General features: G+C 44.2%; 1 protein-coding gene across 12 annotated transcripts in view; it reads right to left on the bottom strand.

The window, feature by feature from the left end:
- Nucleotides 1-22,026, bottom strand: part of BIN1 (bridging integrator 1) — a 118,725-nt gene that overhangs the window by 27,451 nt on the left and 69,248 nt on the right. For 6 of the 12 annotated variants that reach the window (XM_035128395.2, XM_035128454.2, XM_035128444.2 and 3 more), the window contains exons 6-12: nt 21,208-21,315; nt 19,047-19,139; nt 11,547-11,632; nt 11,237-11,312; nt 8,668-8,750; nt 2,277-2,321; nt 28-178 (exon numbers count right to left, since the gene is read on the bottom strand). In XM_035128395.2, the coding sequence (XP_034984286.1) occupies nt 28-178; nt 2,277-2,321; nt 8,668-8,750; nt 11,237-11,312; nt 11,547-11,632; nt 19,047-19,139; nt 21,208-21,315 (642 nt within the window). The remainder of the gene's footprint in view (nt 1-27; nt 179-2,276; nt 2,322-8,667; nt 8,751-11,236; nt 11,313-11,546; nt 11,633-19,046; nt 19,140-21,207; nt 21,316-22,026) is intronic. The other 6 variants (XM_060278556.1, XM_035128490.2, XM_035128517.2 and 3 more) reach the window with 3 other exon arrangements.

Here is a 22,026-nt window from a genome sequence, read left to right as displayed (position 1 = left end):
TACAGCAGCAGCAGCAATCCTCACTACCTGAGATGGAGACTTAGGGATGCCTCCCCCAGGTGTTTCCAAAGTGGATGGCTCTGGCTCATGGTTGATAGCCTTGGTCTCAGGGCTGGTGATGGGAGTCCCATCAGGTGGAGATGAGGGGGTTTTGTTTGGTTTTGCTGGGGTACTGTCACTGGAGAGAGAGAGAGAGAGAGAGAGAGAGAGAGAATATCAGCATTTGAATGAGCTTTTTATTAGAGGTGGCTTAAGGGATGAGGGAAAGTACCCTTTTTAATTATTATTTTGCAACAGATGCCTGGGCCCCATTAATAGCACAAACTTTTAATGCAAAAGAATGCATGACAATAATCATGTAGTTTGGTGCAGAATACAGGTAGGTAGCCGTGTTGGTCTGGATCGAAGTAAAATAATAATAAAATAAATAAAAAATTCCTTCAGTAGCACCTTAAAGACCAACTAAGTTTTTATTTTGGTATGAGCTTTCGTGTGCATGCACACTTCTTCAGATACAGTGAAATGGAAGTTTCCAGGCAAACAAACCTGTAAACAGCAGCTGCTTTTTTGGGTGGGCATAGTACACATGGGGTCTATCCATTTAACTCTTGCCTCCCACACCACAATTGCCAAGAAAAAAAATCACTCGCTCCATAAGCTGCTGCCTCTTGCAGGAAGATGTCCATGGGAACTTTCTTCCTATGTCAAACAACAGCTGCATGGGGAATAGATTTCATCAGGTCTGTGATATGGGAGGGGAAGAAGAGTTCATTCTCCTTGCATTCTGGGGTCTTGATCCTGATAATGTAATACCAAACTGTATGTTTAATGCCACATGTAGATTGGCCTTTGAATACAGTAAGCTGTTATCCCCTAAGAATGCAACAAGAATGGTATTGACATTAAACAGGGCTCCTAATAGATCAAGCATATAACCTTTAACCTCACCAGTGTCTTTCATCCTCCCACGCCATGCTCTATATTACGCAATAATTATTTCAATCACCAAAGCCACTGGTTAGCTGTGATAGCTACAGGCACATAACAAGATAGGGGGCAACAGACCATATTGAAACAACATGGAGTATAAAGCTCAAGTTCGGAGCAGACAAGCTGTTTTGAAATACATTGTTCTTGGAAAGCAATCACAAGTGCTGGATTTCCACACCACATTGTGTCATCTCAGTATTTAGAAATCGTTGAGAATGTTTGAAAACTGTCTCTAGCAACAGAACAGCAAACACATGCTCAGGGCCTGCCTATGCCTGAGCATTCATACTAGGTAGTAAATCCCACTGAATCCAGTAGGACTTAGTTTTAGATAAACATATTTGAAAGATGGTTTTAACCTGTTTGTTTATGAGAGCCTCATATGGGAATTGCAGGAAGCAAGTAATAAAAGGTGGGTCACCAACTCACACCTCAACCATTCTCCTGCCTTGTATGTATCCTCATAGGGACTCTTGTTTCAGCAAGGAGGTTGAAGGTCTTTTAGCTCTCAGATCTTATCCAAGGACATACACAGCGAAAAGGAAGCAATTGAGAGTTCTCTCTGTAAACTCAGAGTTACACAGTAATACCAGCCACCATGCAATTCGGCAAGCTAGTTAGTATATGAACACAATACAACCAAGCACCATGTCCCCTAAGCATCCACCCAACTAATGTTATCCTCCAACATCTGCACTATTTTTAAGAAGTATAAGGGAACAGATTAAAAGACTGACTGGCTCCTGTCCTGAAAAGAAAAAAAGGATATGAGATTATTTTTCGTTAGACTTTCAAGAAGGAAGAACAGAAGACCTAAAAACTCATCTTCAACAAGGTTTGAGGGAGAGAAGAAGACTGCTCCCATTTTTCCCCTCTCTCCTCCCACCCAACCTATGTCTGTCCTGGTCCACTACAAGCTTTCCTGAAGTTCCCTGCACTTAAAAGCAAATCTGGCCTTGGGACACAGCTGCAATTTGCTGTCTTAAGCAACTTCCAGTAGTTAGGTCTGCAGCACGTGAGTAGACCACAAGATGCTCATTTATTCTTTGGGAAATACAAAGGTCCATATATCTTCTGTTGCCAACTTTCAAAAGGAGGGTGGAAGTGGTTATAGGCATTTGTAAAACACTATTAGGATTATTCAGAAACACCAATGCAATCCGTAATTCCAAAACAAAGCAATTTGGATCATGCAGAAACTCCATTTCAGTCACCAAGCTAACAATATGCTGTTAGAATACAGCCTGGCCTTTGGCTTTTACATCCAAATCAGAGCTTGCTGGTACCTGCTCATCTTTTTCCTCAGCCTGGAGAACAGTTTAGTTTTCTTTCTGTTGAGGACGGCACACGAAAGTGATGTCCATTACAACACGGCTCAACCAATGTGAAAGAAAGGTGAAGATTCCGTGCATGAGCTAACGTACGTAGTTACCATGAAGAGACTTATTCAAAGAGGACCTATGGGGCCATCCCTCTGTGTGCATCTGATTAGCTTGGCAGAGGGGGTGTCCGCCGGACAATTTCAGTAGAAAAATATCCTTTTAAGTGCTGTGTGAATATTCAGGAAATGGGAAGAGGAGAGATCAAGGGCTCGTTGCTTTCCATTTGCAAGCTACTTTCCATCATTGAACTACCAAGTTACCTCAAAGTTATATGGAGGGCAATGGTGGAGTTTGAAAACTAGGAAGCTAAGCAATCCAGCTGAGTGACCCAAGGACCACCGGCTATCAGTCAACATATCAATAGTGTGAGACTACAAAAGAATAAGCTCGTGTCTTCTTTAAACCTTGCACTAACATCATGGGAGTTACCTCCTGAGGGTATCACCCTATGGCACATGACCCCACCATCACATAGAGTAGACAATGCCAAATGTGCAAGTCCTTTCCAAAATATCTTTACCCATGGCCCTAACAATGCATCAATATTCTCTTAAGGTGCCAGGCGATCGTTCCGCCAATCAGTGGCAGAGCTTCATGCTCCAGCACTGGCAGGTGGAGAGCAAGCGGGGATATGGCAGGTGCACGCCCCGGGGGGTGGCGTACATCCCGGGGGCGTGGCATGCCGCCCACAGGGGCGTGGTGCCCAGACCGGGGGGGGCAACCACGATGGCACCCCACCACAGTCATGGTGCCAGGGGCGATGCACTCCCCCGCCCCCCTTCCTCCAGCAATGCCGCCAATGATGTTGTGCCGTAAGATGAATCCATGGAGAACCTACCCCCACAAAACCAACAGGGGGCTGAACAACCATGGGGGGCAGTTTTGGGGTGAAATCAGAAGCTCCTGAGAAGTATTTACTTCCAGTCCTTCATATCCCGTCACAAGTTTATTAGGGTGGGCTTTCATGCCCTTTGCACAGTCTACTGCAAGGATGGCTGACCTTCTTCAGGCTGGGGGCCACATTGGCCCATGGTCAACGTTCCAAGGGCCAGATGTCAAAGTGTATAACTGAATGTGGCATTTTAAAATAAAATAAAAATGATATTTGAGAGATCACAAAAACCTTTTGATGTCACAAAATCACAGCCAACAACCCTCAGGAGTGGGTTTGTTTTTTAAAAAATAATAATAATAAAGTAAAGTAAAGTAAAATGTATGGGTGGAATTCAGAGGAATGCTAACAGGGATATGTGTGCACAAAATGACACATTCATGTGCTCACTAAACCTGTTCTGGGGGTTCTCCAACCCCTAAAGCAGATTTAGGGGGTAAATGGGAGCCACAGAAGCAGTAAAAGAAAACTTCTATCAACATTTTAAAAATAAATTTTAGAGGCACAAAAAATAAACCTCTTGTAATGTTGCCAGGGGGGGTTGCCCCTAGTCTACTGGCTGCTCTGAGAATCAGGATGTTTTAACTTTAAAAATAAATTCTTGCACATATTATTGTGCATAGTATTGGTACAATATTGTAAAGGGACCACCTGCTCTTTTTACCATCTCACCAGTTTCTCCCAAGCTTCAAACCTATTATCAGGTATAAACTGGTATCATTCTGGCAGGCCTCATGCAAAGAGCAACAGGACAAGATAAAAATATTGTTTCAATTATGAGAGCATTTCTTCCAAAGTGTCCCCAGAGAGAAAACTGTAGTGTTGAAATGACATCGGAGTTGATGTCACTATGAACCTAATGATGAGGAAGAAATGAACCTTAAAATGGAATGAGTCCATCTAAATTGCTCTCTCCAGGGTTCCTATACATTTAAATCAGGGCTGGCTAACCTGTGTCCCTCCAGATTTTAAGAGACTCCAACCAGAGGCAGATTTATGGCAGCAGGACCAGTTTGATTGCACTGGGTGCTGAGCCTTGGGGATGCCACAGTGGATGCTGCAGCTATGATTTAGAATGGAACAAGGTGGGGGGAGGAGGCACCACATTTAGGCATTGCACAGGGTGCCACTGAAATATGAAACCCCGAGGTCCACCACTACTCCAACCTCCATCAGCCTCACCCAGCATGGCCAGCAGTCGGGCATGATGGGAGTTGGAGTTCAACAACATCTGGAGACCAAAAGCTAGCCCTAGCATCTTCTCTATTTGTCCTCATGGCACTATACATCTAGAGTGGTCCTTGTTTGTACACTGCATAAACTAAGCTTACTGATAAAACTGTATCCGTGTTCAGCCTCTCCCTCTCATTCGTCTCATGCATTGCTCTTTGATTTTTCGCATTTACCAAACATCTGTTTTACTTAGCATTGTACAGAGCTGTGTTCATGCATGGTCGATACGCCAGCACTCTACATCTTGGAGGTTACACAAAGTGCTCAGCTCATTGCCGAGAGTATGAGAGCCGCGAGCTCCCTGGGGTCTGCTAGAAAACTTTCCTTAGCTTCTACGTTTAATTTAATTCAGTGCACCTATGACAGAGTGAGCGTAAAGCAGTTGGGTTTAAAATATGATACTGACCTCCATTTGATTTTGCCAAAGCAGGGTGGAGTCAAGCCACAGTTCTCCTTCTGCCTAATGCAGTCTTGGCACATTCATCTCATTACTGCTAGCACAGCATGTGGGACTCAAAGCAGCTGGGAGTCCAAGTTCCCAAATTGCTTCATCACTCATGCATTTGGGTGAGAGCCAGAGGCCATCTCATCCAAGGAGTGAGGCCTACCTTCTCCTTAAGAGCGGAGGGTGAGGAAAGAGAAGTGTGTGTATTTACACAGCCCTAGCCAATTCCTCCTTATTCCTATTTGTGCCCGTAAGCCACGGGTGTCAAACACAAGGCCCGGGGGCCAAATCCGGCCCGCCAGACCTCGTCATGTGGCCCGCCGAGCGCCCCAGCCAGCGGGACCCAGCAGTGGGACCTTGCTGCTGAAGCGCCGCGCCAACAAAGCGCCGACAAACAGCTGGGGCCGGGGAAATGCTTTTTGCCCCTGGGTCCCTTCGCGCTCTTTTCTGGCGCTGAATCAAGGCGGCGACCCCCCCTTCCCTTTCTTTCTTCCTCTCTCTCGTTCTTATTCTTTCTTTCCCTCTCCTTCCTTCCTTCTTTATCTCTGTCTTCTCTCCCTCTTTCTTTTTCTTTCCTTCTTTATTCCTTCTTTCCTACTCTTCTTTCTCTCACCTCTTTCCTTCCTCTCTCCCTCCTGCTCCCTCTTTTCTTTCTTTCTTCCTTACTTCCTTCCTTTCTTCCTTCCGTCCTTCCCAACTTTCTTCCTCTCCCTCATTCTTATTCTTTCTTTCCCTCTACTTCCTTCCTTCTTTCTCCCTTTCCGTCTTCTCTCCCTCTTTCTTTTTCTTTCCTTCTTTATTCTCTTCCTTATTTCCTACTCTTCTTTCTCTCCCCTCTTTCCTTCCTTCCTTCCTCTCTCCCTCCCACTCCCTCTTTTCTTCCTTCCTTCCTTCCTTCCTTCCTTCCTTCCTCCCTTCCTCCCTCCCTTCCTCCCTCTCCCTCTCCCTCTCCCTCTCCTCAGAAACATAGGATGCTGCTTTATACTTCTGGCCCTTAAACCCTGGAGCCAGGAGAGCAGCTTCAGTGAGTCAACCTCAGCCAGTCCCTTTGGTGAAGGGTGGTGGCTCACTGGCAGAACATCTGTCCTGCATGCAGAAGGACCCCAGCATCTCCAGGTACTAGTAGCTCTGCAAAGGTCCTGCATGAAACCCTAGCGAGCCTCCACCACCCAGTGCAGTTACCAAAAATCATTTTTCAATAAATTGTACAATAATTGTACATTTGAATATCTACTTGCCATTATTCTGACTATGTTTCTGCTTTCAGAGCTAGTTATTACTTACATTATTACAAAAAAAGTGATAATTGAATGCAGCGACAATAATTTATGATAATAAAGAGTGGACACATAGTCCTACAGATACAATCGGCCCTTTGAGGGTGACCAAACTGCTGATGTGGCCCCCGATGAATTTGAGTTTGACACCCCTGCCGTAAGCTGTGCTGGGTTTGTTCAAAACAAAACTCTAAGATACAATGGATTTATTTTACAAATGAAAAGGAGAAGCGAGTCACTGAACAAGTCCTTTAAAGTGTTAGGGCAAAAACAGAAACTGCTAGGTGGCCTTGATTGTTTTTCCTCCAGGAACCCAAAGGTTTTCCTACTTCTACAGCAATCCAGTCATGAGTTTATCCATTCCTGGGCCGCTGTGGCTAAGCTATCTCAGTCCATGAGCTGCCTCTGCTGTCACATGTCAAAGTTGGTAAAGGACTCTGCAAGCCACTGAGGCCATCTGAGCCTCAAGCAACAAAGATGGATCAAAGAGCATCCCTAGACTGCTCCTTCAAAGAGAGCACAACCCCATCCAGAACAGGCAACTGACCTGTCTCTTGGAGCTGGGGGGTCTCCATCTTGCCAGGATTCAAGCTCAGTTTGCTGACCCACATACAGCCTACTGCTGCATCCAGACACTACCCCAGGGCTTGCAGAGTCACACCCGATGCAGATGTTATGGAGAAATGAGGACACCATGCTCAAAATCTCCATTCCCACTGGCTTTATATCAGGCATCCCCAAACTGCAACCCTCCAGATGTTTTGGCCTACAACTCCCATGATCCCTAGCTAACAAGACCAGTGGTCGGGGAAGATGGGAACTGTAGTCCAAAACATCTGGAGGGCCGAAGTTTGGGGATGCCTGCTTTTTATATAGATGTTGAATAGACAAAATTGTGCCCTGCAGCACTCCAAATGGTGGGAAGTATACTTTCTGCCCACCCCAAATGCTACCCCCTCTGAACGTGCACATAGAATTGGAACCACTTCAAAACAATGCCACGGATACCCAACATGTAAGGCTGGGTCAACAAGATACCATGTCAATGAGAGCAGTGACAAGACTGAGAAGAAGGAGCAAAGCTGAAAGTTGGTTTAATATCCTGCCTTGTTCCAAAGCTGGTAATCACAGTTTCCCATTTCAGACAACTTGCTGAAAAGTGACTTCAAAAGGAAGGTGTGAAGGGGATGGATATGCAAAAAGGCTCATAAATATTGTGGCCTTATTAAGATGAGAAAATGATTGTCTAAATGCAATCACTGTGTGGTTCGATGCCACAGCTGCAGGCAGAATGGAAAGAGAACAAAAAACCTGTGATTTGTATGTGTAGCTATGCAGCTCTCATCTTGATGATTGGAAATAAACCATATCTGTTTAACTATATTAATCCCTCAAGGCTGCAGAACTCAATAATTTTTTCCTGAACCCCATCCATTTTTACTGAACATACAAGTGTGTTAACATGTGTTTCACAGGGACCCTCAGCTTTTAATAATATGGACTGCAAGGAACAGAGTCAAGGAGCTCAAAGGGCCAGCCTTTAGCCCCAGAGCTGAGAATAAGGTTTATTATTATTAATTTTTATTGTTGTTGTTGTTGTTGTTGTTGTTGTTATTTATATAGCACCATCAATGTGCAAGGCATTTTACAGAGTACAAATGAACAGGTGTCTGCCCCAAGGAGCTTACAATCTAAAATTTGACACAGGGAGGAAAAACATAGGAAGGGGAGGAAAGGCGGGGAAGGCAGGGGTGAAACAGGGAAAGAATATGTGATTAGTTCAGGTACACATAATTAGGTTTAGCTACAGGCTGAGTATGAATAGGACACAAGAACAAGGGTATTGTGCCAAAGGTTGGCGCCCTGTTAAGTGGACTTGCTTTGGTGCCTTTAAAACAGCGGTCCAACACAAAGAAATTTCCTGTTCCTACCACTGTATGACATACCAGGAAAAGCTTCAGTGGTTAATTTCTGTGTGTCAGTCTGCTGTTAAAAACACAGGAGCAGGGCCAGAGAAAAAGGAGGTTACAACCATAACTGAGAGCTCCATTCATAAAAAGCAGGAGAGATGTTTGTTGCTTCTCACCACTCCTACGCTGCCCACCCCTCCCTGCCCTTCAATCACTACTGTTTTTCAAAATGTTGCTTTTGAACAAAACACACTATTATGTTTTTTTATTTTTAAAAAGGTGCACAAATCACCATAGTCAACAAACGTTAAGAACCATGTGATGTTTGGTGTGTAATGGGAGATGGTGCCCTCACAGTGGCTGCCGTATCTGTAACAGCACACAGAAAGAAAAGCATTCGGTGGGCCAATTCTTGGTCTGGCGGGGTAGAAGATTAACAACCAGTGTAGCACTGAAGACTGTAGTCAAGAGAAGAAGACAAACACAAACACAGACCTGCCCCCACCTTCCCACAATGCTAGATATAGTAATGACTAACCTTGGCTGAGCTTTAACAGGATAGGTGCTTGTTGCCTGTGCTTTGTCTAGATTCACAAGGACATCATTCAAGTTTTGGTTCAGCTGAAAACAAAAATGTTAAAATGAATAAATAGAAGATCAAGAAAAAAATAAGCTCATATTTTTTATACAAGAGCATATAAAAATATGCATTAAAACCTAGAGGATGGGTTGGAAACAGGATCTGGCCAGTGGGTCAAATCCTGCCCTCCCCCAACAAACAAACCCTACAGGCCATTTGGACAGGTGGCGGTGCCTCCCACCTGTCAATCGGCTGGTGTCATAATGATGTCAGGTGACCCAAAACAAAACAGGACCCATTTGCAGACACAGCTTCAACCAACAGAGAGAGAGAGAGAGAGAGAGAGATTTTTGCATCGCTGGCTTCAGTTCAAGCTGGCAGTGCAAATGGATACTTTCTCTTCTGGCGAGTCCCACTTTGGGGCTTGCTATAAGTACAGGTGTCAGTGGGTTTCCTATAAGCACCAATCAGGTGTTTGGTGTTGTAGGAAGTTCTCTGGGACCAACTGTGCTACAGAAGTTTCCAGTAGACCTAATTTGGCCCACGGGTTGAAGGTTTCCCACCCATAACATTTTGACCCAGGAACTGGGCTACGGGAAATGGTCTTCCATTCATTCCCACTGATTCATGGTCACAGAAACTGAAAGCACCAAATCCTGTGAGCATCATTTGACTTCCAGAAACAGGTGCCGCATAAGCGAAGCCTCTGTCTCATTAAGGAAACAAATTCAGCTCGTGTTTCTACTGTTTCCTGCCTTTTCTCCCCCTTTGCCCCTTCTATCACATACTTCCACTACTATGGGCCCTTGTGTCAACACAGGGTCTTTGTTCCTCATTGCGACTTAATGCCTTCCTTCTGCTCTCTCTTCCCATCCGCAGCCAGGAGCCTTGCTTGGAACTGCAGCAGCCATGGTTGCTATGGAACCACAGTTTGTCACTAAACAAGATGCTAGGCCAAACTTAGCGTTCATGCTGGGGGGGGAGGGGGTGACGCCAACCATGTGCTTGCCACGGCAGCAATTCAACCGACCTCCCCCCGGCTCTAATAAAATGTAGATAACTGCAAAGGAAAGAGACCTTTCACATACATAATCTTTTACCAAAACAGGGAAAATTGGGAAACAAAACCTTGTTACTGAGTAATAACAGGCTGTCCTAATGTGTTGGATGAATGCATCACTGCTAAGCAACATTTTACTAGTTCATCTGGCCATGTCTTATTCTGCATTCGCTGCTTTGAACCTTAAACTTGTTGGTTCCCTATTTTGGGATTTGTGCAGGGGAGGAGAAGATATACAGTGGTACCTCGGATTAAGTACACAATTGGTTCCGGAAGTCTGTACTTAATCTGAAGCGTACTTAACCTGAAGCGAACTTTCCCATTGAAAGTAATGGAAATATTAATCCATTCCAGACGGGTCCGCGGAGTACTCAACCTGAAGCGTACTTAACCCGAAGTATGAGTGTAATTGGTTCTGGAAGTCCGTACTTAACCTGAAGCATACTTAACCTGAAGCGAACTTTCCCATTGAAAGTAATGGAAAGTGGATTAATCCGTTCCAGACGGGTCCGCGGAGTACTTAAACTGAAAGTACTCAAACCGAAGCATACTTAAACCGAGGTGTGACTGTATAGTCATCATTCCACATGCAGGCATTTAAATTTTCTGAGGCAACTGCACGGCCTATGTAACTATATGCATTGGACATTAAACGAAAACCCTTTATGGATTGTTACCAATTCATCAGCTTGACAGAACAAACTATGCCATAATAGTATAAATCAAGGCTTCTCACTAACAGGTGGGCTCACACAAGTAAAATGGAAATAGCTTCATTCTTCCAAAGCAGAAGAAATACGAGCTGGCTGAAAGAACTCACTAGGCAGATGCACTAAAGACAGATGCAGTGGGGACATGATGAGGGACCAGGGCCAAATGAAATGATGATTTATTTAATTGCATTTTATGTCCCACTATTCTTCCCCAGGGAAACTCAATGAAATAAGACATGGTGCTCCCATGCAGAGCTGCTGAACTGTGAGCTTTCTGGTCATGCTCTGGAACTGAAGCAGCTGGTCAGGCAGGGGCAGAGCTGCCATGCTGGCTTCCCGGCAAGTGGGTTGTTGGTGTTTACTGGAAAGAGGAGAGATAGACAAGGCAGTGGGGAGGTTGGCACGATGCAAACACACCACTAGGAGCACCTGACCTGGCTCCAGAGGGACACTTCCACCATGCCAGCCTCCTCATTGCCCCACAGCTCCCCTTCTGGTAAGAAACAGTGAGCCATGGAGCTGATCTTGTGGCCCCACCCAGCAAGTCACTTCTGTTCTGTAACATCATGAAGGGATATGCCAGTGAGGGAAAAATGCCCTAATAACAATGGGAGATGGTACCATTCTCCCTGAGCAGCAACAGCTAACATAGCTAGACCTCTCTTACAGTGAATGAGGAAAGACATGGGGGAGAAGCCAGATGAGCATCAATCGTCCCCAAAGGGGGAAGAGGAAGAATGTCACCCATTGTTACCTTGCTCATTTCCTTATGGAAGTTCTCTTCTAAACCTGCGATACTCTGGAATGTGTTGACGTAGAAACCAACACGACTGGAAAATGAAACATAATATATGTTACTGAAGACATGGGCAGCTGCTTTTCTTCCAATTATTCACTCGCAGAGCCATAATGCTCAGCGGGACTGAACCTTACGAGTTTCCACTTAGCAAAAGGAACTGAGTGGACCAATACATCATGGCCGGAATCAGTCAAGGTATCTTTACCCCTCCCCTCCAACCCCATTCCCCCATGAACGTAATTTGCAAACTACTGCATGTGCTTACCTATTCCATAGTGAAGGCAGTTCTTCCTGAAGATCGATGTTCATCTCCTCAAACACTTTCTGGGCTTTTACTAATTCTTCTTCAGCCTAGAGAAGAAGGATGGGGCAATGATACGCACAGCCTCCGGGGTACAATTCAGGGGAAGGCTTACGTGAGCTTGTTGCTGCGTGCTCTGTAAGTGGGTCAAGACTAGATCTATTGCCCAAGAGCCTCTTCCCATCCACCCCACAATCCACCTCTGTAAAGAGTGTGTGTAGGAGTCTCATCTGCAGCCTAGAGCTGGCATAAGCAACCCCTAATGATCAGAGTGGAAGAAACTGCCAGTAACTTCTGAGACTGGCTTTAGATGTGATGTGGATGCTGAGGAAGCAGAGAGTTCCTATCCCATGCATTTCCTGTTCCTCAATTTCTGTATCGTGTTGCTTTGTGTTACTTCCAAAGCCACTCTATGCCTTAGACTGATGTTACCCCTCTATATAATCTAAGCAGTGTGATCGTAGCAATTTGTGAGTTTTCACAAGCAATTCTATGGTAGAATTCCAAAATCCTGCTTCTTTACATTGTAGAATTTGACACACATGAAAATAGCTCCCAGGCTAAATATTTTAAGCTGAAGACCTGCTCCCCACAGAGAACAATTGTGTTATGAAGTAACATCAAAGATATTAGCAGGGTGCTAATTCAGACTGAAGGGTATTATTAGAAATCTCCCAGTGTTTTCCAGGAGCCCTATGACACTTCCACTCCCCACCCCCTGCAAGTTCAGTTTATCTTTGCAAGAAGTTTCCCTGATTCTTCCCTGATTTGCTGAAATTTCCCTGATTCTTGATTATTTCCAATGTAGAGTCTTGGTCACCTTCTCTAATCATTTTCCAGTTAGGATCCTGAATCTAAATTAACTCCAATCTCACAGTCCGTTCAATGTTTCCCTTTACTATTTTTATCACAGTTCTGGTTACAGGTAGGTAGCCGTGTTGGTCTGGATCGAAGTAAAATAAAAAAATTCCTTCAGTAGCACCTTAAAGACCAACTAAGTTTTTATTTTGGTATGAGCTTTCGTGTGCATGCACACTTCTTCAGATATCTAATAATAATAATAATAATCTGTTATCTGAAGAAGTGTGCATGCACACGAAAGCTCATACCAAAATAAAAACTTAGTTGGTCTTTAAGGTGCTACTGAAGGAATTTTTTTATTTTTATCACAATACTTTTTAATTTTCTGCATGGCCTTTCACTCTTCCCCAGTAGTGATGAGAATGCCAATGTGTAGCTGCAGATTCTAGGAAAGTGGGACTCTAGGAAAGTGGTGGGTACTGTAATAATTGTCTGAGTGTGAATCTGAAATTATTAGGCAATTGGCATCATCAGAGCTATCACTGGCACAGTTATAATGCATCTGCTTCATAAATGTAATTTGGTGCAGCAAAAAGCCTAGCACAGCTGGGATGAACAATGACTCTCGAGTCTTATCTATTCAGCAGCTTGTGTTAACAGGAAAAAATGCAAGCAACTTACTCATACTCCACCACAAGAGCAAAAATGTCACAATGCCACAAGCCTCTATAGATCACTTATAGAAAACATCATTGTCATGGACTGAACCTCTGGATATTTGTATTGTCAAAGGAGGCTTGTATTCTGGACTTCCTGTCCTTGCCAACAAATACAAGGGAGATTGCAGTGGTCTAGGATGCTAATATAAAAAAATAAACTTTTAGTTGCTAAAACATTATATTAGTAACATTAGTAGTAGTGGTGGCATTTCTTACACAAGGTGTTTACTATAAAGCTAACCTGAATCAATGTTTTAATTAATTTCCTCTTGCTCTGGGCAGACAGACAGAAGCAAAACTATCTTTATGTCAAGAAAACTAAATTAAATTCTGTTTAGGGGTGACTAAATCGATCATAGGCCAAAATTCAGAAGTAGGATAATGGTGTGAAAGTCTGCTAACTTTAGCAGTCTGCTAAATCATTTTGTCTCTTAGTACTGTACTAAACTGCTTCTATACTCTTGGCAGGTAGAACCATTTTGCTCGACAGCTCAAAGAATCAAAAAAGCGATCTATACAAGCGTGTACTTATCATGACATCCCAATGCACTAACAAAGAAGCACCCTAGGCAACATTCACTCTGGAAAGAAGAAAGAAGAGAGTTGGGGGTCCAGCCAAGATTATAGGGTTTTCCCATGAGGATAATAATAATAATAATAATTAATAATAATAAATTTTATTTATATCCTGCCCTCCCCGGCCAAGACTGGGCTCAGGGTGGCTGACATCAGGTATAAAAACAACTGATTAAAATACAACTTAAAAACAGGATTAAAATACAACTTAAAATGCAGCTTCATTTCAGTGGAAGCTCAGAATCAAAACGGTTTGGGGGGAGAAAACGTCAAATCTTCACCAAGGCCAACTATCCAGACTGGTCCTACGTGGGCCAGAAAAAAGCCAGGGAAGTCCCCAAATAGGGGTTTCATCACAGAAGGAAAAGGAAAAGGAAAGAGGGGGAGGGGATCAGGCAGATTCCAAGCCAAAGGCGAGGGGAAACAACTCTGTCTTACAGGCCCTGCAGAAAGAAATCAGATCCCACAGGGCCTGGTCTCATGACAGAGCGTTCCACCAGGTCGGAGCCAGTGTTGAAAAGGCCCTGGCCCTGGTTGAGGCTAATCTGACTTCCTTAGGGCCTGGGACCTCTATAGAGTGTTGCTATTTATGGACCTTAGGGTCCTCCACGGGGCATACCAGGAGAGGTGGTCCCATAGGTACGAGGGTCCTAGGCCGTAAAGGGCTTTAAAGGACAAAACCAGCACCTTAAACCTGACCCTGTACTCCACCGGGAGCCAGTGCAGCTGGAAAAGCACTGGATGAATGTGGTCCCATGGTGAGGACCCCGTAAGGATCCTCAGCACAGCATTCTGCACCTGCTGGAGTTTCTGGGATAACTTCAATGGCAGCCCTGCGTAGAGCGAGTTAATCAAGCCTGGAGGTGACTGTTGCATGGATCACTGTGGCCAGATGAGGGCGGAAAAGGTAAGGAACCAACTGCTTGATACGGAGGAGCTGGAAAAATGCCGCCTTTGCAGTAGCTGCAACCTGCACCTCCATGGAGAGGGAGGCGTCGAAGGTTACACCCGAACTCTTGACAGAAGGCCCTGGCACAAGTTGAGCCCCCACAAAGAGATGGGATCACGTGGGCATCACAGAAGCAGACAGATGACATTGCCCAACCAAACATTTATATTTGCAATAATTTGCCACCTTGGAAAGCTCAAAGCAAACTGATACATAATGGAATTTGAGGCACACCTGTCCACAGGGAGCTCAGTGGGAGATCACCTGCTCTGCATGCAAGAAGGTTCCAGGTTCAATCCCTGGCATTTCCAAGTAAGGCTGAGAGAGACCCCTGCCTAAAACACTTAAATGCCCAAATTATAATGTATACGACAGCACATAAAAGCAGTTGTGTCAGTCATCTGCTTTTCTTGGTTCTCCCGTGTCCAACTAATCTTTAGGAGATTAATTCTTCTAGTTGCTTTTTATTGTTGTGTTGCCTTTTTAAAAATACAGGCACAGTGCTTTGTGATCAAGAAACAACATCCTTTAAGGCCTGCTGCTAACTATCCGAGGTCCCTTCACATTTCCAACCCAATAACCTGCTTGCAGGTTTTTAACACTGGGTTTCAGAATTCAGTCAAATATTAGACTCCGGTGTGATTTGATTAGATTTCCCCCCCTATTAACAGAGCCCACAACTCGGCAAGATGAAATGGCAGCATATCCTGTCCAGCAAAGCTTCAGGAGTTTGCTTGCCATATCCACTTTGAGATGTGCTGTTTCTGGGCCTACAGTGGTACCTCGGTTTATGAACACAATTGGTTCCGGAAGTCTGTTCATAAACTGAAGCGTTCATAAACTGAAGTGAACTTTCCCATTGAAAGTAATGGAAAGTGGATTAATCCATTCCAGATGGGTCTGCGGAGTACTCAACCTGAAGCATACCGTACTTAACCCGAAGAATGGGTGTAATTGGTTCCGGAAGTCTGTTCATAAACTGAAGTGAACTTTCCCATTGAAAGTAATGGAAAGTGAATTAATCCGTTCCAGATGGGTCCGCGGCGTTCGTAAACTGAAAATTCATAAACTGAGGTGTTTGTAAACCGAGGTTCCACTGTACCTCGGTTTATGAACACAATTGGTTCCGGAAGTTTGTTCATAAACTGAAGCGTTCATAAACTGAAGCGAACTTTCCCATTGAAAGTAATGGAAAGTGGATTAATCCATTCCAGATGGGTCCGCGGAGTACTCAACCTGAAGCATACTTAACCCGAAGCATGGGTGTAATTGGTTCCAGAAGTCTGTTCATAAACTGAAGCATTCATAAACTGAAGCGAACTTTCCCATTGAAAGTAATGGAAAGTGAATTAATCAGTTCCAGATGGGTCCGCGGCGTTCGTAAACCGGAAATTCGTAAACCGAGGTGTTCATAAACCAAGGTTCCACTGTATTTCATGAAGCAAGTTTCTGTGTTGCTTCTTAGTCAGCAGCATTTCAAGTGAATTTGTAGGAAGGCGGGAATTTGCTGTCCTAAGCAGTCAGCATCAGTCTCTATCCATTGCCACCACCCTCAAATCTGAACACATTCCAGAAGAGAACATGCAGCTTGAGAAGTAACTTTGTTTCTGGTATAGCTCTCATAAAGCTCATCTCCCACATTTATCTTTAAAGGGTCCACATTCCAAGTTTAACTGCTTGAGGAGCAAAGGGGCCTCGGTCTACACCGAAGTATTTGTTTTAAGACTCTGATTTAAAAGACAGAAATGATAGCAGAAAGCAGGAAAGATCTGTGGAAGTACAAAGTAGGACTAAATCAGATCTTGAATCCTGTCAATAGCCTGCGAAGTATCACCTGGTGCAGCAAAGTGGGCAGTTTTTACACACACACACACACACACACACACACACACACCAGCCCAGAAAGAAGCAAAGGGAATCCTTTTGATCGTGTTTTTAAACTTTACATCAGAGGAAAATCTCTAGTAAACCAAGAAGCTGGTAACTCAATAAAGATTTGGAAGTCTCCATTTTGAGGTCTTTACAGTTCACTGAAGCCAGACTGTTCTGACTAGGCCAAGCCTAAAGATATATCTTGCAGCTTTCCACACACCTAGTAAAACATATAAAGTCCCCAGTCCCCAAACCAACAAATGCATGGAGAGCTATTTCTAGAAACTGCTCCCAAACATTTCAGCAGCCTCCTGTAAAGTTCCGAGTAGCCCAATGCTACTTTTGTGGTAGGGGTAGCTAATCATTTAAAGACAGGGGGCTGCACTGACCCATGGTCAGCCCTCTGAATGCGGACGGAATATCAAAACAGGCATTGCCGAAGAGTGGGTGTGCCCCTTCTATTTTTAAGGACAAGTTGTGGGGGCACAACAACCTTTTGTCACAACAGAATCACAGCAAGGGACCAGTCAGAGGAAAAATGGACAAAGTGGGGGCTTGGAGGGCCACATAATTCCATTGATTTGCAAGCTTCTTGGTAGGGAACCTATGGGAGCAGTGTGTGTGTGTGTGTGTGAGAGAGAGAGAGAGAGAGAGAGAGAGAGAGAGAGGGAGGGAGGGAGGAACTCCAAATTTGTAAGTAGCAATTAACTCAGTGACCAGCTCCTTGTGAACATACAAGAAATGTGGTTCCTTCCAGCCAAGCTAATGAGCTATTGTCCTCCAGTCCTTTAAGAGAGTATTTGTTTTCTTTCCTCTGTTGCTCAGTTCCTCATCTGCCAGTTGCATCATCTATCTTCCCCCTCCCCACTCCTAGGACTGCCGTGTGCCAGAAGGGTTTCCAATAAGGAGGCTGAAGTTTCCCTCTCCTTAGACAAGTGGGTTTCCAGTGACTTTCATTAGTTTATTACAGAACTCCTTCCCAAACTAGTCCATGAATCTTAAGGATTATTGCCAGGATTTCATTTTAACTGGCAACTGTCCTATTCCCCCCCCACACACACACACACTTCTGATAATTTTGGAAAACTAGAAGCTAGAAAAAGCTTCAGAGTTCAGTCCTGTTTCTAATCCACTGCAGAAGGAGTGGAAATATGTACAACTCCTCCTAGAGCTTGCTCCAGATCCAGTTACAAAACCTCTGGACTTCAGAGAAAGCTGAATTATAAAATTAGATGTATGATAGCCATCTTCAAATATCTGAAAGTTTGTCATATAGATGAATTAAATGTGTTGCTCCTGACGGTAGGAGCCGAACCACAAGACAAAGTAGAAAATTAATAACCTATTTGACAATAAAATTCCCTTGGAAAGTGGTGAATTCTCCTTTATTAGAGGTTTTTAAGCCACCCAGGACAGGAGTGCCTGGCGTGCTATGGTCCATGGGGTCACGAAGGGTCGGACACGACTGAACGACTAAACAACAACAACAACAAGCCACCCATCCAAGATGATGGAGGAGTAGAATTCCTAGAATGACAGGGGGTGAACTAGAAAATCTTGGAGGTGCCTTTGCAACTCTACAATCTATACAATGGAAGCAGGAACTGACAAAGGATATCCCAGGCAATCTAAGCAAGGGAGACTCAGAAAAAGGGACTCTCTTTGCCCCAGCTTGTCACATGTTTAGACCTAATGAGCCGGAAGGGAGGCAAGAAGAGAAGTAGCAGAAGCATCAATGCTATCATCCCTGGGATGCTCAAGCAGAGAGATTCTCATGAATTAATGGCCAGTTTATGGGGAAGGAGAAGAATGGCTGTGGAATGGGAACCATGGACAAAGCAACAAGAAGGTTGATGTTTCAGTGAGACCGGGCTGTTTTTGAGCATGGGAGAGCAAATGGGGAGAGGAGGTATTGCTGTGAAGTTTTTTCTGAAGATTTTTATGACAAGAAAAGCACCTGAGTGACAGGAGAAGGGAAAACTATACAGTATAAGCAGCAGAAATCTGCATGTCACCTAAACATCAACCTTATCTCCCATCCATCCATGTAATGTCTCAGAAACAAGAAGCACCATACCAAATACCACCAACTGGAAGCTCCACAACCAACTCATCCTTCCTGATTACCGTAACTACCACCAGTTGGCATCCATGTGTGGAGGAAACGGTCCTTTAGGGCATTGGGTCTTGAGGCTAAGACAGGGGTGGAGCTCACCCAACACCTTTCAACCTATTCTCTAACTGGTTGTCCCATAAATCTGGCTGATGTGCAAGGCATTGCACTATCCTATTGGTGGCAAATTTGTTTAACAGCAGGAATAGCCAACAAAGAAACCAAGTTTGGAAAATTACACTGTCTTTAATTTAAAAAAAAACCAAAAATAATTGCTCTAAGAATCCTGAAACCTAAGTCACTTCATTGGAGAAAGGGAGATCCTTACAAGGATGCTTAGAGTGAATGTTGCCTGAGGGTGAAGAGCACAGCAGAGGGGTTCAGCCAGGGAGAGGGCATGCAGGGTTAGAGAGCAAGGTAGGCTCGGCCGTCACCTGGTTCCGCAGCAGATTAGTCTGAGCTACGAGATGTGCTTGCAGCTTCCCTTGGCACCACTGAGGCGCAGCTTTCTCAAGCAACGAGACAGGCTGTGTGAGAGCATTTTTCAAAACAAAGACAAGAAAACAAATGGGACAGATTTTGAGAACGTTGTTTTTTAAATATATATACACATATATATATCTCAAACGGTAAGAGCGTTATCAGGCCAGGCTGAGACAACAAACCCTGGCAAACAGGAGAGAAATAAAGCATTAAGAGATAAGTCAAAGGGTGAATCCTACATGGCATGCCAAGTCTAGCAGTAATTAATGTCCCATAGTGTGGGTCAGAAAATACCAAGGCCAGCAGAGTTTGCAAGCACTCCAGCTGCAGAGAGCAACAGAGAAGAAACTGTTAGTCATTTAGAGAGCAACAAAACCCGGCTTGGAGGAAGATGGATTCCCCCCTCTGTGAGACACCAGCAACTTTTAAGAAAAGACAGGATTAGGAGACACCATTATTACAGCCATGCGGATTATTCAGAATTTGCAGCATTTTTATTTTAAACGTCACATTATAAAACACAGCTGGCGAAGTCTGCTCTTTAGAGTGATTCTTGTGCCTTTAAACATCAGGTTGGTACAGAGATGCCCCTCCTCTCTCTGTGAGTCTACATCAGGCATCCCCAAACTGCGGCCCTCCAGATGTTTTGGCCTACAACTCCCATGATCCCTAGCTAGCAGGACCAGTGGTCGGGGAAGATGGGAATTGTAGTCCAAAACATCTGGAGGGCCAAGGTTTGGGGGTGCCTGGTCTACATCCTCACTGCCACCATGGGTGCCAGAGAGGAGGGCTAAGGGGCCTTGCCACCACCAAAGTTTTCAGGGAGGGGACTGGAGCCCCTCAATATCCCGCGGTGACATACACTTGCCATGAGTGCACGCCGCATGACGTGCTCACATCACTCATGTGCACCACAAGATGTGCTCACGAGACATGAGCAGAGAAATGGTGGAACAGAGGTGTAAGTCCCTGAGCTCTTGTTAATGGAGGTGGGTGACCTTGGCAGGCGTATAACAGTGCTAACCCTTGACACTACGGATCTGTTTCACCTTTTCTCCCCTGAAGGAAAAATGGCATCGATCAATATACTCTTCTCTACAGTCGCTGCAACACTGTGTACACTTATGCAAAAGTTTGCATTTCACTGCATACAGCGGCACTTACATGTGAATATGCGTAAGATTGCGTTGTGCATCGTTATGTTAAAATAAAGCTGACAGGCCATAAGGTATGAGAATAGAAGAATTTTCCACCAATAATTATACGTCTATCCCTTTCAGAGCAAAAAGAACAACATTCATGAAGAGAAGGTGAATCAAGAAGATACCGAAACCCAGTTTCTAAGCAGGTGTTGATGTCATAAATCACCCCACATAACACCCACGACTTGCTTCATCAATAACACTTGAAGTGGCCTCTGATGGGAAAACAGAGCAGCTCCTTATTCCAAGGAGGACAATTCACCCTAGTCTCTCACCCAAGAGCATATCTAGAGCCTGGGAACAATATGCTTCTAGTTGACGCTTCAGACTGGCCCCAGGACATGATTTGTCCAATCAGAAGAGTTTGGGCTCATCCAGAAGCCCTAGATGCTTTGACAATTGATAAGGAAAGGAGACCACCAAGGAAGGGTAGCTCCTGGAGTCATTCTCCCTACTGAGGCTGCAAGGAACAGCCTCCATCCTTCGAAGGCTTCCCTTTCTTCTTTTGCTTAATTCCTTCATCTCAGTACAGCCACGGGCACCTGTTGACATACCATCTGTGCAGTAAAGTATCAGCTTCTGCACTGCTTTTCAATCACATTTTTCAGGAATTGTGCATGTTCTACCATTTGCTTTTTTTGACTTGTAACAGGATACGTTCTCTGACGAAAGAAAGTTAGTTTATTTATTATGAAATGCTCTGGAAAAGGACACAGCTAGAGACATTAGCATATTAATAATATACTTTCTTCTAATTGAAAATAAATAGTAGTATATTCATATTTGAAAAACAAAACCACCAACAATATCCTAAATCAGGAGAGAGAGAGAGAGAGAGAGAGAGAGAGAGAGAGAGAGAGAGAGAGAGAGAGATGATTTAGGATGTCATATCTGGTAAAGGGCACTTTACCTTAGCAATTTTAGCTTCATCTTTTTTCTTTGCAGTCTGTAGAGATTCATAATGGTGCCTGGCACTGTCGTAATCTACAAGTTTCCTTCCCCGCTTAGCAATGCGAGACTGGAAGAAGGTGGAGAGGGGAAAGAAAGGGAGAAAAATATCATTTGAACACCAGAGCCATGCTAATTAGTGGACTAATGATCATTACAGCGGTCTACACAGCTCACATACATTCTGCTCAGGATGCCAACACTCTGCGATTGTTGCAATTGTTTACACTGAAACATTTTAAAGTGGCAAGATCAGGGGTCAGACTATATTTTTGGGGGGGGAGGGTGAACGAATTCCTATGCCCCACAAATAACCCAGTGATGCATTTTAAATAAAAGCACACATTCTACTCATGTAAAAACACGCTGATTCCCGGGCGGTCCACGGGCCAGATTGAGAAGGCGATTGGGCCGTATCCGGCCCCCGGGCCTTAGGTTGCCTACCCCTGGGCAATATGGTCAGTAGAAATCATAAGACATTCATTCAACCTTTCCCTACACAGGATTTATTACAGAACTGAAGAGTTTTTATAGAGGGAATTTCAGGAGAGTTTCCCTGGAAAAAAAAATTTTGTGTGTGAATACTTCAGGGTTACACAGAGTCTGATAGTACTTCTCTTTTGTGCATCAGTGGAGTGATTTTGGCTACAAGCTACATAAATCCAGTTACCATTAATATAGCAGCATCTTTAACAGGCAATAAGCAAGAAAATTACGCTATTTAGCATGAATGTTGTGTAATTTTCTTAGTCTTTATTCATGCATTTTCAGTAGTAAGTAC

The sequence above is a fragment of the Zootoca vivipara genome, chromosome 1 (assembly GCF_963506605.1).
Source record: "Zootoca vivipara chromosome 1, rZooViv1.1, whole genome shotgun sequence".
NCBI lineage: Eukaryota > Metazoa > Chordata > Lepidosauria > Squamata > Lacertidae > Zootoca > Zootoca vivipara.
The sequence above is the reverse complement of the archived record's forward strand: the minus strand, read 5'-3'. Positions and strand labels throughout refer to the sequence as shown.